The 12,272-nt window shown below is 40.5% G+C and overlaps 2 protein-coding genes across 3 annotated transcripts in view; both read left to right on the top strand.

Moving 5' to 3' along the window:
- LOC140923194 (uncharacterized) overlaps positions 1-12,272 on the top strand; it is a 162,755-nt gene that overhangs the window by 3,909 nt on the left and 146,574 nt on the right. The window lies entirely within an intron of this gene.
- LOC140922488 (uncharacterized) lies at positions 4,814-9,966 on the top strand. The gene is made up of 3 exons (XM_073372467.1): positions 4,814-5,027; positions 5,679-7,209; positions 8,204-9,966. The coding sequence occupies exons 1-2, from the start codon at positions 4,814-4,816 to the stop codon at positions 7,199-7,201; spliced, it is 1,737 nt and encodes a 578-aa protein (XP_073228568.1). The 3' UTR covers positions 7,202-7,209; positions 8,204-9,966.

Genomic DNA, 12,272 nt, shown 5'->3' on the forward strand with positions numbered 1-12,272 from the left:
TCGCACTCCGCTAAGGACGTGCGGACTCTGTCGAGCACAGCCTTTTTGTGCTCGCGTGGACCTTCAACGTGAATAGTAGCCGGGATGTAAGCCCCTCCACCAGCCTGTTTATTTCTTTGGAACTTTTGGGCTGCGTTGGGACGAACAGACATCGCGCTCTAGTTCAAAGACTCACTTATGTTAAGAAACACTGAATGGACTGTGTGAACGCTAAGAGAATTATCTTGACTGACGCACGGCATATTTCTTCAAACTTGGTGTAGCTTTAGTTTTTAAGCTACAGTGTACAACTCAAATCTGAAGATCGCACTATCCGTGGAAATTCAAAATCCTGCAAACCACACTATACTACAGAGCTGGGCCCAGAGTCATACTGACATGGCAGGAAATAATCACATTCACGGACAAAGAAACTTGTATGCATGCATGTATTCATTCAGATACGGTCATTTCGGAGAAAACCAAAAAAACTAAAATCTTTATTCAGCCGTAATAAACAGAGGTCAAAGGATATAAAACACTTAACAACTGCATCTGAAATCAAATCCTGTCAGGGACACCTAGTACAGAAGCATAAACCACAGGAAATGATTACTCAGTATGCATGTCACAAACCTGCTTTATGACCTGTAAATATAAGACTTAGTGCGGCAAAAACAAGATTTACTCAGTCAAAGTTTAGAATGCTACACGTCTTGCACTTTGTAGTGCTAGTAACCTTCGCGCGAGAGAAAAAAGAAAGAGAACCACTGTTCAAGCAGACTCTCAAGGTCACGTCTCACATTATCACGAGCTTATGAGTCGTGTTTGGCCTGTCAACGCTTATTTCTTACTGTTCAGCGACGTTTTCATTGGTGTCACCACTTTACGACGACTACTTGCCGTTGCGGGCGGCCATCTTCTAAACCATCCACCGCCCCCCTCCCCCCCCCCCCCCCAAAGTAGACTTGACACTCATCCAAAATGGCCACCCGTGACGCTAATTCTTCTCGACGATCTTACGGGAAAATAAGGGGACTTTGGACAGTCTACTGCATGCATAACAAAGGAATGGATCGACATTGAGCTGCACACAGAAATCTTTTCCTAAATGGCTCATCCTCGGTGTATTGAAGAAAAATTTGTAATCTTCACGACACTATCGCGAGTAACGTCCGAGAAAGACACTCAAACAAGTCAATATGACAGATCTTGGAAAATTAATAGGTAAAAAAAACAATGAAAACTCGCCAGGTTCTTACACCCAGGTAGCTTTGTGGCGGTACCGAGCAGTGCTAGAGGCTAAGATCTCTACCCCACACCCCCCTCCCCACCCCCACCCCATCACAACTGTTGGTGCGAAAAAACAATGAGATTCCGGGTTTACCTCGGTGTAAAAACCTGTGAAGATTTTCTTTGTTTTTTAGCAATTATTTTCCTTGGGTCTATTGTGTTGACTTCTCAGTGGGTTCTTTGTATCCAATGTTTTACCCCACTCGCGAGTTTCAAAGGTTTTTACAGCAAAAATGAGCGAGATTCCTAAAGTTCTTTCACTTAATAGTTTCCCAATGCTAGATTATGACTCTGGTTTTAGCTCCTATTCACCAAAGAGATAAAAGAGAAGCGTTGGTGAAAAGTTGCAATGATCAGACCGGGAGGAGTGCGTCGCTTAAACTTTATTTTTCCGGGCAAGTAAACTAAGCGGCGATTTGGTGAAAATCTTCTGCTCGAGATTAACAAACATAGAGCTGAGGAAATAAGTGTTCTCACCAAGTGTTCTCATCACATACATACATACTTTATTGAGACTCCCTTCAACAGGGCTTTTCAGTCACAATGTTAATTATTACATAATACTGGTAATTAAAAAAAGAAAAGAAAACTTATTTACAGTAGTTCAATTAAATTCAAAATACATTCAAAATTATTCAAACTATATTCAAAATTATTTCGTATGAAATATCTTATTAAAAAGTCTCCGCTTAAAACTATCAATATCTTTAGTGTTCTTAATATTGTCAGGTAGCCCATTCCATTCCTTTGGACCCCGAAAATAAAATGCCCTTTGTGCCATTGATAGTCTACATCGGGGGACCACAAAATTGTTACATCCCCTTGTGTTCTTGTTGTGAACTGCTGAACGTTTAATAAAATATTAACCTAAATAATCTGGAGCTAAGCCATTTACACATTTGAATACTAAAACTAAGTCATTAAATAGAACCTTCTCCGTAACATCGAACCATTTAAGAGATCTCCGTCCCTGGGAGATATGGTCAAACTTCTTTAAACCTAATACAACTCTGGCAGCAAAATTTTGTACCAACTGCAGTTTGTGTAGGTTACGGTTAGATGTGTTCCCCCATACTGAGAAACAATACTAAAGTTTACTGAAAACAAAGCTATTTATAAGTAATAAAAGGGTTTTCCTATCCAAAAGATGTTTAATTCTACCTATCTGTACCAACTGGCTCATGCAGCTAGAGACTGTTAGTAACATGTACATCGTAGGTGAGATATTGATCAATGTATACCCCGAGATCCTTGGCAACTGACACTGGTGAAATAGTTTTGTCCAACAGGGATAAGGAGATATGAGGTAGCCTCTTAATAAGTTGTGCTGAGCCAACAACCACTAATTTTGTCTTCTCTGGGTTTATGAGTAGAGAATTCTTTGCACACCATTTACTGATGTCCCTAAGATCTTGGTTTACGGTTGCAATAGCACTTGATGAGTCTGATACAGAAAATTTAAAGTGCAATTGGCTGTCAGCAACATATGCAGCGGGTTGGTTATGGGTAATAACACTGATTAAATCATTAATGTAAATAGTAAAAAGCATAGGGCCCAAGATCGAACCCTGAGGTACTCCATTTTTTACGGGTAACAATTTTGAGACTGAATCTTCGTATCGTACTCTTTGGTATCTACTTGATAGGTAGCTACTAAACCAGGAAATTACGGAAGCTTTGAGACCCAGGTTTCGTAATTTTCCTAACAATAGATTATGATTAAGGCTGTCAAAAGCTTTTGACATATCAATCAGTACTAGTAACGAGGCAGATTTTTCATCGATTGCTTTTAAAATGTTGTCTGTAACATTTATGAGGGCAGTTTCTGTCGAATGCATTTTTCTGTTGCCAAATTGATAAGTCGACAGTTTGTCATGCGTTGTCAAAAATTCCACAAACTGCTTGTGTGCCAGTCTCTCACTTACTTTCGATAGGATGGGTAACAATGAAATGGGCCTGTTGTTGGCTGGTTCCTCTGAGTTTCCTTCTTTGGGTACGGGTATCACCTCAGCAATTTTCCATGCTTTAGGAAAAGCAGCCATCTTAAATGAATTGTTCACCAATCTAGAAATCACAGGTGCGATGCTCTCACAACTGTCTTTCAGTAACTTGGATAAAAGAGAAAGAGCTTAAGCGAGTTATTGAAAACAAAGGAGACGAATTTCGTAGGAAGAAAAACACGAAAATTCAAAACGGCGGTGAGAAAATGAGAAATGCTAGCGGCCAGCAAGGTGAAAATTAGCGGCAGTGAAATATAAAAGCGAACATGAACACAGGAAACAAAATATTAGGTAAGCACAAACGACAATTCCTCCATAAAAATAATGTGTAACTAGGAAGTTTGACGTTTTGGTCGTACAAAACAGCGTTGTAGTCGTGCAAAACAACGGCAAGGGAAAGACAAAAAAGCGTACTGCACGTGCAAATTTGTTTTTTGCCAATTGGAAGAAAAAGTGTGCTGCACGTGCAATTTGTCTTTTGGCTAATTAGATCTATTAGTCTTGAAGCCATTTTCATTGTCTTCCCCGTTTAGCATTACACTATTTAATTTTTTTTGTTTACACGTATTATTAATCAGAGCTTCGCTTTTAGCCCTGGCTAAATCTATATATTATTTAGGCAGACCTATACACAAGCTCGTTCTATTGTTGACTGCCGATGAAGTGTTCCAGGAGGATGCCTTTCACGAGGATATTATTGTCAATGAACATTGCAGTGAACACTTGATTTTGTTTGACCCATTTAACATTAGAACTGATAGTTTCTTGAACGTTTAGCCTTAGGGACTCATGTAGGTCTACTGTTTTGTCTTAACTGCATGACATGCAGTTGAGGAGCCATGTTACTACAGCAGTGCCGTAATAAAGAGTTATCAGTATTTATGATCAGCGGTTGTTTCCATTTTACTTAGGGTTCATGCTAGTTGCCGCCATGTTCTTGTTTATAACATGTTTGATTTAGGTTTACAATCCATGTAATCCTTCACTCATTCCGAGTAAGTTGTATATCTTGTATAATATCCCGTCGCCCAATTCATATCCATAAGGCTGGAGTTGCTGGGAGTTGCTTTGGTCTGTAGACGTCAAGTTTTCGACTACTTTTGGCACCAAGGCAGAGCATGGTTTTGATTCAAAATTAATATATGGATGAGCGTTTTTAGAGTGTTTCCGTGAATTAAGTCCGCGCAATGACGAGTTTGTGAAGGTTTGAAGATGCTGATGTCTTCTTTTATTTCCTTAGCATTTTGTTGGAATTAAAGGTTTTTTTTTTATTTTAACGACATAACCCGCTTAATACGGACACTTTCTATCGGCCCTTCAGTGTCCGTATTAACGAGATTTGATTGTAATGCAAAGAAGGGAAAATTGCCTCGACAATAGAATAAAACCAAAGAATATTTATACCTTTTTCAGGAAAGCTGAAAATGGCCAAGCCAGCAACAGACAGAATGCTGAGAGATATTATGCTGTCAACAACAAATATCTTCAACAACAAATATCCTCTGGAAAAAAAATGATATGTACTACAACTTACCATTAAAATGGCGGAGAAAGAACAAGTAGAGGTCTACTGTAGTTTACACAATGCCAACAAACATGGCAAAGAAGCAGAAAAGAAAAGAATGGAAGCAAAGGCGAATGGTATTATCGGCCACGAAAGTCTTGGAGATTTCCAGAAAGACATAGAATACCATGAACGACATCTCAAAAATTCGAAAGAAGTGGGAGATAAGGCAGAAGAAGGAAAAGCGTACTGTAATCTTGGCAACGCCTATTACAGGCTTGGAGATTTTCAGAAAGCCATAGAGTACCAAGAACGACACCTCAAATGTTCAAAAGAAGTAGGAAACAGGGCAGGAGAAGGAAAAGCGTACTGTAATCTTGGCAACGCCTATTACAATCTTGGATATTTCCAGAAAGCCATAGAGTACCATGAACGAGACCTCAGAATTTCGAAAGAACTGGGAGACAGGGTAGGAGAAGGAAGAGCGTTCAATAATCTTGGAATCAACTATCACAGCCTTGGAGATTTTCAGGAATCCATAGAGTACCATGAACGACACCTCAAAATTTCGAAGGAAGTGGGAGACAGGTCAGGCGAAGGAAAAGCGTACGGTAATCTCGGCAACGCCTATTACAGGCTTGGAGATTTCCAGAAAGCCAAAGAGTACCATGAACGACACCTCAAAATTGCCAAAGAAGTAGGAGACAGGACAGGAGAAGGAAAAGCGTACGGTAATCTCGGCAACGCCTATAACAGTCTTGGAGATTTTCAGAAAGCCGTAGAGTACCATGAACGAGACCTCAAAATTGCCAAAGAAGTAGGTGACAGGGCAGGAGAAGGAAAAGCGTGTGGTAATCTTGGCAACGCCTATCACTATCTTGGAGATTTCCAGAAAGCCATAGTGTACCATGAACGAGACCTCAAATATTCGAAAGAAGTAGGAGACAAGGCAGGAGAAGCAACAGCGTATTGTAATCTGGGCAACGCCTATAAAAGTCAGGGAGATTTGCAGAAAGCCATTCACTATTATAAAAACAGTGTTATAGCCTTCGACTACATCAGAGGAAGTCTCATAACTAATGATGAATGGAAAATTGGCCTTGGGAGTACGTATGATAATGTTAATCTGATGCTATGGGTGCTGCAAGTTCTGCAAGGTAAAGTCGTCGAAGCACTTTTAACTGCCGATCATGGACGTGCACAAGCGTTAAATGATCTTCTGGAGTTCAAGTATGGTTTAAAAGGGTCACGTTCAGAACTAGGAACACTGTCTGCAACAACACCTGACATTCTAAGTTACCTACCATCAAATACAGCTTTCATAGGGATCAACAAAAAAGGAATAGTTCTCTGGGTGAACGAGAAAGGAAAAGAAATCAAAACCAGAGAAAGCGACATCAATATCTCCATTACAACCTATTTTCAGTCTCTACTGGAGACTACACGGCAAGAAATAGGAGTGAAAGCTAATGTTAACTGTGAGGATCGCTCATTAAGGAACCAAAGCGATAAAAAGTTAGCGGAAGAAAGATTTAGTAAGCCAAGGTCTTATTCCTCATGTTTTGAGAGAAAGTCATTACAAACATGGTATAATGTTGTTATAGACCCTATAAGAGACTTACTCGACGGCGATGAAGTTGTGATTGTTCCACAAGGACCACTGTGTTTGGCGCCTTATGCTGCTTTTATGGACTTGAAATCAAAGTACCTCTGCGAAACGTTTAGAATTCGTCTGCTCCCCTCGCTTTCTAATCTGCAATTGATCCAAAATTGTCCAGCAGATTGGCACAGTAAGACTGGCGTTCTTCTCGTCGGCGATCCGTGGGTACAGGAGGTAACGACGCTAGAGCAGTTAGAGTGGGCTGAAAAAGAAGTGCAGATGATTGGGGAAATACTTCAAACGGAACCTCTCGTTGGAAAGCAGGCAACAAAAGATGAAGTTTTGAAACGTATCTCCTCTGTTGCTTTGGTGCATATTGCTGCTCACGGTGAAATGGAAACAGGAGAAATTGCCTTGGCCCCAAACACAAAGCCTTCATCCGTGGATACAGCCAGGGAGGACTATCTCTTAACTATGAAGGATGTTTTAAAGGCGCAGATTAGGGCAAGACTTGTTGTACTCAGTTGCTGTCATAGTGCTTGCGGCGAGGTCAAATCTGAGGGCGTGGTCGGTATTGCACGGGCATTTTTGGGTGCTGGTGCTCGTTCTGTTCTGGTCTCCCTATGGGCGATTGACGACGAGGCTACGATGGAGTTCATGGAATTTTTCTACCGACAACTAGTCAATGGAAAAAGTGCCAGTGAGGCTCTGAATGAGGCCATGAAATCCATGAGAGAATCTGACCGCTTTAGTGCAGTGAAGTACTGGGCACCGTTTGTTCTCATTGGTGACGACGTGACGCTCGAGTTTGAGGGCATCAAATAAATAGAAAGGTACTTGGGGATGTATTTAAACCTGGGATCATATTACGTCCTTAAACAAATATTTTATAGGGCAACTAACTCAACCGGTGCCACTTAACATCAAGCTGCCAATCACAGGTCATGTCAGCGGTTAAAAAGGACTCTGTCTTTAGTACAAAAGTATTTTTTAGTCAGTCAAACACAAGAACATTTCTGCACATTACAAAGTGTCGAGGGCCCTGTTTGAGTTCGTTCCATTGTAACATTACAGTAGAACCTGCCGTAAGGGACCACCTAAAATGCCAATATTTGCCGGTCACTTACGAACGGTGATCGCTTAGGAGTGGTTCCAGGTATGGTGCTTTGGGTGGAAAAATGATTTTGGTATTTTTGATGAGTGGTCGGTTATGAGATGTAACAGAGGTCATACTCACCGACTGAAAGGTAGGAACCTACCAGAAATCCTCTAATAAGCCCCCCCAGAACTTATTTCTTTGAAGCATGTTTAAGGGGAGGTTAATAGAGAGGGGGTTATTTAATTAATCGAAGATTGTGGTATGACTATCGATTCTCTATTCCGAATAGAGACCGAAGCTAAAGTAGAAAAACTGAAGCATATGAAGTTGGAGGTCGCGCAGCCGAAGATCAAAAACAAATTTGAACTTCCAGGACGTGAATAAACCATACGGGATCAGTCCACGTGAGGTGTTACAATCGTGATTAATATATTACATCTACCATACGTCTGTTAGTTAAGAATAAGGGGAGGGGGGCTTAAAAGGAAATAATTTTCTTCCCTGAATTTGGGGGGGAGGGGCTTATTGGATAGGGGGGCTTCATAGAGGATTTACGGTATGAAAGAATCAATAATCTACAATAAGGCTTTTTGTGGAATGAAGTTATCAGTTTAAATATTATCCTTTTCTCTAACAGATTTAGAATATTGTACCTCGCCGGCTTAAATCACTATCCTTTCCTTTTACTAGCTTGCTAACGATTTTTTTTTGCTGTTTTTGTTGTATAGATACGAAGCGAATGCAGTGAAGCGGTTCCTATCTGAAGTTGAACTCAGTTCAGTTTTTTGTTTAACAAATACAAAGTGGAGCGTTTATCGCGTAGGAACTCCTTATCCCGAAGAGAAAATCAAGTGTACTTTTCGTAGATTGAATCAGAAGACTAGTCGTGTGCACACCTTGTGCGGTAGTAACTTGTTCAGTAGTCACCTGAGAAGGACATCAGGAATCAGTAGTCAATTCTTATTTTTATTATTATACCATATTTTACAGAGTCATTTTAGACGTGTCTATTGACAATATGATATAGTTTTTGATGCTTTTATTATAGTTACACAGTTGTAGTTTTTATTCTTTTGGCTGATCAGTTTACTCTTACTGTCTACAAAGGTCTCAATTCTAATTTTGTAGTCAAATTGCTTATTCAATCACTGGGTTAAATCACTAATTTTGTAGTTTTACATTTACTCGCTTTTAGTCATGCGTAGTACTGCTATTTCATAGGTTTGTTCGCGTGTGGTTTGTTTCAATATCAAGTATTCTTATTTCTATTGTTGGCACCTTTTATCTGCAAGTTGGTCGTAACTTTGCCGTTTACTGTACCCCTTTTTCCTGTCGCACTATTCATTAGTTTAACTGCGTATAAATACGACTGCTTAATTCAGTTTCTGCAGTTTTTCAACTCGGCTGGTTAGCTTTGCTATTTACCTGTGGAGCTTAGCTCCCCAGGAGATCTCGACCTCTGGTAATTTTTTACTGTTTGGCCAAATCAGTCACCCCTCTCCTTCACAACTTAGGTCTTTTGGTGTCGGCAATCGATACACAGCGAGGAACTCGGAGACAAACGATTTGGTTTCTTAGGACAGTGTAAGAACCTGGGAGACTTTGTTGGGCAATTGAAACAACCCCAGCCACAGGGTAAGGTTCTATACTAAATTAGTCATACGCATTCAAAGCAACATCTGGTCTTAACTGTGCTATCTCACGGCGTCTTTAGCCCTGTTGTGACACCGTGTGAACGGATGGCTCTACGCAAGTTTGCAAAAAAAAAAAAAAAGGAATGCACATGAATTGACCTTACGAAGTGTCCTTTGCTCAAACGCTACAAATTCCAGTTAGCGTACTCTATTTTATTTGTTTATTTTATTGCTTTGTTAATTGGACCCCGAGGCCACTATATTCCGGCTAGTTCGGTTTATGCCGCGGTTCAGGCACAAAATCAAATACAAAATTTCAAAAACCAGAAAAACAAATATTAAAAAAAAATTCAAAACTAAACGCAAAATACAAGGTTCCAGTTTTATTCGCTGCGCTTTTGTTTTTTCTCTTTACGATAATTATCGTTTTAACTTCATTTTTTTTCTCTCCACTCAGCTGAGGACAGCTGAAACTTAAGGTGGAGGAATGTGAAAAGAGGATTTATTGTTATGAAGTTATTTTGTTTTCGCTGATAAAAATATGAAAAGCCAATGTAGAAATTCTTTATTCTTTAGTCTTAGCTTCTCCAAACCATAAACAACCTGTTGATATTTATTGAGCGTAAACGTATTTGTCAAGTCATGATTGTAGCAGCCTCCAAGCTGTAATCAACCTGTGAGGAACCGTTATCCACTTGTGTAACTTTTGGAAGTAATTAACGTTTCACTACAAGCTTCCATCTCCACCAGTAGTCTTTCAGAAATGATTTTGTATTCGGGTATTTTGACTCGTTGAGTTATGATGTAATCTGTATCGCATCATTAGCTTAGGTTTAAATACAAGTGCTTTGTGTGAATTTCTTCGGTTACGTCCTGGTTACGTCTTGGATTAAATCTCTACATTGGAGCCAAGTTCTGTGTACAATTGTTGTCTCAAGGGTATTCAACAGGCGAAAGGGATTCCGTGCCTTCTCGCATCCCGCGAGTGTCCCCAGGAAAAGGACTTTCCCAGAGAGCATTGTAGGGTTTTCACCGTCGTCCGTTTATCCTTTTGTGAAGGCAAAAACCTGTTGAAAAACCTGTTTTCACATTTGGATACTTCGTTTCTTTTCCCAACGAAAAATTCTAATGATCCAGATTTTTTATCTGACCTTAGATTTTAATAAAGAAACGCACTCTGAGTTTCTCCAGTTTAGCTAGCTCGGCTAGTTAGCTTTCTTATTTAGCTGTCAGTTCCTCAAAATGTCGTTGATGTCTGGTAAGTTTTTTACTTTGTGGACCTCTCAGTCACCCCTCCCTTCACAACTTAGTTCGTCGATCGTGTCGGCAACCGATATACAGTGTTGGTTTTCTAAGGCAATCAGGGGCGTTGCTACCAATTTGTTCCTTTTAAGCCCCAGTTGTAGAAGTCTTGAAAGAGCGGGGATCGGGGGAGGGGGTGAAGATAGTACATCATTTTCAAGGGAATTCTCTTGGGAATAAGCATTTAGAAATAGAAATACTTATTCCCAAGAGACTCGAATTGTTTGAGGTTGAATTCTAAAATATGGAAATTGGTCCATTCGTGTGGAGTGGTCAAACAGTCGTTTTCCCAGAGAGAGATGAGTAACTCAAAGGGATACTATTCTTAACGTTAAGGCAGAGTAGTTTTGGAAACTCTTTCGTACCTCCCACTTTGACAGAGTTTTGTGTCCGTCGTCCAACGAGTCACGTTGCAAACAAGGACGTTCGCGGGTAAAAATTGGAGATGTAATGTCAAATTCGTTTAAAAGTGACGCGGCCGGTGATGCGAATATCTAGTTTGCGCTACGACAACAGCCGACGAAGAAAGTGAAGTCCAAGAAAATGTGGTAAGTACATTAAATCGAAACATTTTGACTTGTGTAGTTTTAGTGGGATGGTTAAACATGTTCAGAGGAACATGAGCAGGGGAATGGAAAAATATATTGCCGCATTGTTCTGTTATTGTTATCAGCTCTGATTGTTTCAACTCCCGCACCCCGCCCCTATTACAATCAAAGCCGCCACCAACGTTTCAGACAGTGAATAATACTGTGAGGGATTATTTAACAAATGATTCCCTTAAAAAGAACAAAAATAACCGAGAAAAGGGAAAATAATTGCTATAAATACACCGTCTTTAAAATATGAATAAATAAGAAAACCAGCACGTGCTCCAGAATTTTTTACAGCCATCACATGCATCAGGGGCACCCAATAGATCTGTTTCTAAAAAAATATATGTTCTTCAGGTCAATTTTTGCTGGATGAGAGTTTGGAAGAAGTGATATGTCCAAAGATGGAAAGTGTTGCTTGGAAAAATATAACTGTGGGTGTCTGTTGGGATTTGATGTGTAGAATATCTGGCATGAGTTTTTTTTGCCAGAAACTTCCCCACCCCCTGAAGGGATAAATTCGCCTTTTGGCCACACCCATGTTTCTATGCCCCCCTCTACCCCCCACTGAAGGTCTGAATTTTGTCTTGTGGCCTCACCCAAACCGGCCAGAAGTGGCTGGAGATACCCCTGCTGGGAAACTTCCCAGTAAGTCAGGTTCCAAGTTCTAGGTACACCTTGCTGGCTTGGAACTCTCCCATCAGTCTTGCTGGGAGTGAGGAACACATAAATTTTTCCCAGCAATCTCCCAATCGAAGTGACTACACACAGAGAGAGTCAAATAAAGGTAAAGGTACTGAAGTAAAGCAGTCCCCACCCCTGCCATTTTCTCAGGGAAACGCCCTGGGAACAAGGTTAAAGCGGGGACCCCCTCTCTGAGTCTTTTGTGAAGGGAAAAACCTGTCTCCACACTGGTGTTTAAGTGAAAAACATGTTTTCACATTTGGATACAACGTTTCTTTTCCTAACGAAAAATCCCAATGATCCGGACTTTTGATCTGATCTTGGATTTTAGTAAAGAAACGCTTAGTTAGAAACGTTTAGTTAGCTCGGCTAGTTAGCTTTCTTATTTAGCTGTCAGTAGAGCTTAATTAGCTCCCCAGTGTCTCGATCTCTGGTAATTTTTTACTGTGTGGCCCTCCCAGTCACCCCTCCCTTCACAACTTAGTTCTTACTGTGTGGCCCTCCCAGTCACCCCTCCCTTCACAACTTAGTTCTTACTGTGTGGCCCTCTCAGTCACCCCTCCCTTCACAACTTAGTTCTTACT

The sequence above is a fragment of the Porites lutea genome, chromosome 13 (genome assembly GCF_958299795.1).
Source record: "Porites lutea chromosome 13, jaPorLute2.1, whole genome shotgun sequence".
NCBI lineage: Eukaryota > Metazoa > Cnidaria > Anthozoa > Scleractinia > Poritidae > Porites > Porites lutea.

Coding starts and splice junctions, on each gene's coding strand:
- LOC140922488 (XM_073372467.1), top strand. CDS start 4,814: ATGGCGGAGAAAGAACAAGTAGAGGTCTACTGTAGTTTACACAATGCC. Junction 5,028..5,678: donor AGAAGAAGGAAAAGCGTACT/GTAATCTTGGCA, acceptor AGAAAGCCATAG/TGTACCATGAACGAGACCTC.